The sequence below is a fragment of the Palaemon carinicauda genome, chromosome 16 (genome assembly GCF_036898095.1).
Source record: "Palaemon carinicauda isolate YSFRI2023 chromosome 16, ASM3689809v2, whole genome shotgun sequence".
NCBI classification, from domain to species: Eukaryota; Metazoa; Arthropoda; class Malacostraca; order Decapoda; family Palaemonidae; genus Palaemon; species Palaemon carinicauda.
This window is the reverse complement of record NC_090740.1, coordinates 110232049-110237114: the sequence shown is the minus strand read 5'-3', so window position 1 is coordinate 110237114 and position 5066 is coordinate 110232049. Positions and strand designations below refer to the sequence as shown.

The window sequence follows — 5066 nt, the reverse complement described above, 5'->3', positions numbered from 1 at the left end:
AAAATATGCATCTAGGAGTCTATTGAAACCACCCAACCTTTTTTCTTCATCATCCTCAGAACTTTTGAGAGAAGTTCAATAGAAAACTTTGTGAAAATTGTTAACTTGCTGATGGTAAAGATACCTAGAATTGGTTTCTAACACACCCTGAAGTTTTGGGCACTAAGAATAACATACTGCAAAATCACAGATAAATTAAACAATTTTGTTTTAAAATGTGTTCCACTGCTGTATTGTTGGAAACTTTCTTGCTTGGTTTTTTTAGTGTCTGCAACCTCACCATCTGTGTGAACTAGCTAAGGATGGGGGTTTTGGGGAGCTTATAGGTGTGTGCTGAGTATTCAGCAGTCATTGCCTGGCCCTCACTGGTCCTAGTGTGGGGTGGAGAGGGGGCTTGGGCACTGATCATATGTATATGGTCAATCTTGAAGGCACTATCCTCCTTGTCTCTACCATTGATGAGGGCCTTTAAACTGGTGAGATATAGTAACCACCTTAACAGCTGGCACCTAAGGATTGGGACGAAGGTTCTCCCAAACGTGATAAAGCAAGAAAATCATCTTCCTACTAGACTTGGATTTACAGAGAAGAATCGCAATATTTTCCTCGCTCCGTAATAGGGGTGAACGAGTACTACCATCACATGTCCTACATGTCGTAGAAAGACTAAAAGGACAGTTGCTGCCTTGCAGCTAGCTTAGCAAGTCAAAACCCCATTTATAAAGGTTCAAAGGCAACTCATGAATGGCAGAGGCAAGGGAGTGACATTGCCCTATCAAGCAGGACAATGCCTGACCATATCAGATATAATCAGTGGCCAAGCCCCCTCTCCACCCAAGCTAGGACCATGGAGGGCCAGTCAATGGCTGCTGATGGCTCAGCAGATAGACCTATAGGCTCCCTAAACACCCCCTCCTTAGCCAACAAGAATAGTGAGGCTTCAGTGACCAAAGGAACTAGAGTCTGAGTGGGACTCAAACCCCAGTCTGGCAATCACCAGGCAAGGACGCTACCTCCGGGCCACCACAGCCCTAAGGGCATACGATTGTATAAACAAACTGTCCATATATAGACCATGCATGATGCAGTGGGAAGGCATCTCGAAAACTGAAAAATCTGGAGCTACGGGTTGTCAAGCAAAAAGGCGACTGAAAGACAAGGAACATAAGGCTACACCAAGCCATCAGTTCTTACCATGAACTGCTAAAGGTCTCTCTACTTGAGGTAAAGTCTACCGAAGAGAAAGAAGAGGCTTCTTTTTAAAGTTTTAGATTTAAACATAGATACTGTAAAACAAACTTCCAGAGAGAAGCAATTTGAACATCAGGGGAGATTCATAGAATCATTAGTTTTGACAGCTTGCATAAAAACAAAATTGTAACTAAAGTGTTCAGATAATTTTGCATATAATTGGTTATAAAATAAATAGCATCTGATAAGTGAAAATACATTGGCATGTACTATATTCTTTAAATACCAAATAGGTACTCTATGTAACATGAATTGAGCACAAATATCATATATATAAAATACATAACGCAACTTTTTAACATTAACACACCAAGTGAATCTATACAATAGTCTTGATTACACAATCTTAAAAATGCAAGATATTTAACCATTCTCTCCATATGAATTTCAAGAACTTGTTAATGCAGTAGTACAGTACCTTGGGTTACAAGGGTAATTTTCAACATTAGCAAATGAGAATACAAGCATAAGCCTGGAAATGAAAATTTTTGCCATAAGGGTATTACCTAGTGGGAAATTAATAACAAGACCAAGAAATCTGCCATGGAGTGCTAATCTGATTCTTATCCAATGTTAAAAAGGCAAAAGCAATTGTCTCTAGATGGGATACGTGCCAAAATTGAGTCCAAGTGTAAAAAATTAGACTACCGAGTGTTCATAAAGAATAAATCAGATAATTCAGTTACCGATAGTGGACGTTATTCAAAAGAATGATATTTTACTAGAATTATTTGTGGAGAGAGATTCTCTTGCTAAGCAGTAACTCCACCCCCCCTCCTTCTCTATCATCCCATTAATTTGTCAATATCATTTCTATTTTTCACAGTGAATTATTCATCTATTACTTTCTAATGTTATGGGTTAATAAATTGTTCAATAATTAACATAGTAAACCTTTGAAAATTAGTCTACATATGCATTTATAGACTTATGGAATGAGTCGAGTGAATTTACTTTATCCATTTAGAAAAATTGTTTTCGAATACAGTTAAAGTACTTTGGATTGGGAATTCGCTCCCAAAATTAATCAATCTTGTAAACCGAGGTACAGCACTCCTATATTATCATTGCATTAAAAAAATTTACTATACATAAGACTTTGCAACTTCCTGACATATTTACAACTCCAATATATGAGAAACTTTCTTCAAAGCACAACATAATGAAAAGGGTGATGAATAAAATGAAGGAACTGATCCCATAAAGACCCACAATTCTATCATCGTTCTAACTGTTTACAACTCAGGTTATATTTTAGATGCACTAAAGGGGCTATGACTAGCCAGGTGAGAGCAAGGAAGAAGACAAGAACAAACATCGGTGGTGTTAGAAAGACAAGGACAAATATTGGTGGTGTTAGAAAGACAAGGACAAATATTGGTGGTGTTAGAAAGACAAGGACAAATATCGGTGGTGTTAGAAAGAACACAAGGACAAATATCGGTGGTGTTAGAAAGAACACAAGGACAAATATCGGTGGTGTTAGAAAGAACACAAGGACAAACATCGGTGGTGTTAGAAAGAACACAAGGACAAACATCGGTGGTGTTAGAAAGAACACAAGGACAAACATCGGTGGTGTTAGAAAGAACACAAGGACAAACATCGGTGGTGTTAGAAAGAACACAAGGACAAACATCGGTGGTGTTAGAAAGAAGACAAGGACAAACATCGGTGGTGTTAGAAAGAAGACAAGGACAAACATCGGTGGTGTTAGAAAGAAGACAAGGACAAACATCGGTGGTGTTAGAAAGAAGACAAGGACAAACATCGGTGGTGTTAGAAAGAAGACAAGGACAAACATCGGTGGTGTTAGAAAGAAGACAAGGACAAACATCGGTGGTGTTAGAAAGAAGACAAGGACAAACATCGGTGGTGTTAGAAAGAAGACAAGGACAAACATCGGTGGTGTTAGAAAGAAGACAAGGACAAACATCGGTGGTGTTAGAAAGAAGACAAGGACAAACATCGGTGGTGTTAGAAAGAAGACAAGGACAAACATCGGTGGTGTTAGAAAGAAGACAAGGACAAACATCGGTGGTGTTAGAAAGAAGACAAGGACAAACATCGGTGGTGTTAGAAAGAAGACAAGGACAAACATCGGTGGTGTTAGAAAGAAGACAAGGACAAACATCGGTGGTGTTAGAAAGAAGACAAGGACAAACATCGGTGGTGTTAGAAAGAAGACAAGGACAAACATCGGTGGTGTTAGAAAGAAGACAAGGACAAACATCGGTGGTGTTAGAAAGAAGACAAGGACAAACATCGGTGGTGTTAGAAAGAAGACAAGGACAAACATCGGTGGTGTTAGAAAGAAGACAAGGACAAACATCAGTGGTGTTAGCAAGTAGACAAGGACAGCCATTGGTGGAGTTAGAAAGAAGACAAGGACAAACATCGGTGGTGTTAAAAAGAAACCCTATACATCATTTGGATCAAGTTGAAGAAATTGGATGTCTACTTACAAAAATATTAAAAGTAACGCTGTGTAGAGTACAAGACAGATGGAAAGTCAGCCAAGACCCCAAGAACAATACTATAAAGAGCTTTTAGTACAATCTTGACATACATGCAAGGCACCGAGTGTTGCTATTGTCTCTACATGATAACCTAATCACTTGAATGACTTCAGATTTAAAATTCAAGGTAAGTTACAGACATTATTAACCTCTGAATGGCCCAAGATTGGGAAACAATTGGTTGAGGGAATATGGAAATAAAGTCTTTGCAGCATTTTGACAATGCAGTAGCGTGAATTGTGTTACATTTTACTGCAACTTTTAGAACAAAACACTTCAGTGGCTAACTAGCACTAGATATAATATTCAAAGTCATAGAGCTTCCAAAGGAATAATAGAGTAAGGCTATCTAATGTAAAAGGTATTAAGAGAATTAAACTGGGTCAAAAAAGCCATATTACCAATAGGAAAACATGAAGGTTGAATAGTAAGAAAAATTCCCTGCAAGAAGGCAAGATGTCAAGGAAAATGGGTAAATAATGAAGTGCAAATTGAAAATAATAATGTGACCTTTTCTATGGATTAGAGAAAGTACATCAAAGTAACTAATGATTTCTCAAAATATTTGGCAAAACTTGAGTTACGATTGCTGTCAAATTGTTGTCCATTGCTGCGACAGTTGATAGCTTGCATTAGTTGATCGTGGGTGATAACTTGCATTCGTTGATCGTGGGTGATAGCTTGCATTCGTTAATCGTGGGTGATAGCTTGCATTCGTTGATCGTGGGTGATAGCTTGCATTCGTTGATCGTGGGTGATAGCTTGCATTCGTTGATCGTGGGTGATAGCTTGCATTCGTTGATCGTGGGTGATAGCTTGCATTCGTTGATCGTGGGTGATAGCTTGCATTCGTTAATCGTGGGTGATAGCTTGCATTCGTTGATCGTGGGTGATAGCTTGCATTCGTTGATCGTGGGTGATAGCTTGCATTAGTTGATCGTGGGTGATAACTTGCATTCGTTGATCGTGGGTGATAGCTTGCATTCGTTAATCGTGGGTGATAGCTTGCATTCGTTGATCGTGGGTGATAGCTTGCATTCGTTGATCGTGGGTGATAGCTTGCATTCGTTGATCGTGGGCGATAGCTTGCATTCGTTGATCGTGGGCGATAGCTTGCATTCGTTGATCGTGGGTGATAGCTTGCATTCGTTGATCGTGGGCTATGTCTATACCACTCCATCTTGATCCAGATTCTTCTTCAATTAAAGCCTTTCCCGTTATGCAGGGTCGCTATTTCTGGAAAGCAGTTTCCAATTTCTTCTATCTCCGATGTCCTCCACTGCGAGACCTTTCTCC

At 39.2% G+C, this 5066-nt stretch overlaps 1 protein-coding gene across 1 annotated transcript; it reads left to right on the top strand.

Annotated features, from left to right (window-relative positions):
* The first annotated feature begins 2525 nt into the window (after positions 1-2525).
* LOC137655489 (uncharacterized) lies at positions 2526-3602 on the top strand. Its single transcript, XM_068389388.1, has one exon. It carries the CDS (start codon positions 2526-2528, stop codon positions 3600-3602), a length of 1077 nt encoding a protein of 358 aa, XP_068245489.1.
* The last annotated feature ends 1464 nt before the right edge of the window (positions 3603-5066 follow it).

Excerpts from the sequence above, each read along its gene's own strand:
- LOC137655489 (XM_068389388.1), top strand. The coding sequence starts at position 2,526 with ATGACTAGCCAGGTGAGAGCAAGGAAGAAGACAAGAACAAACATCGGT.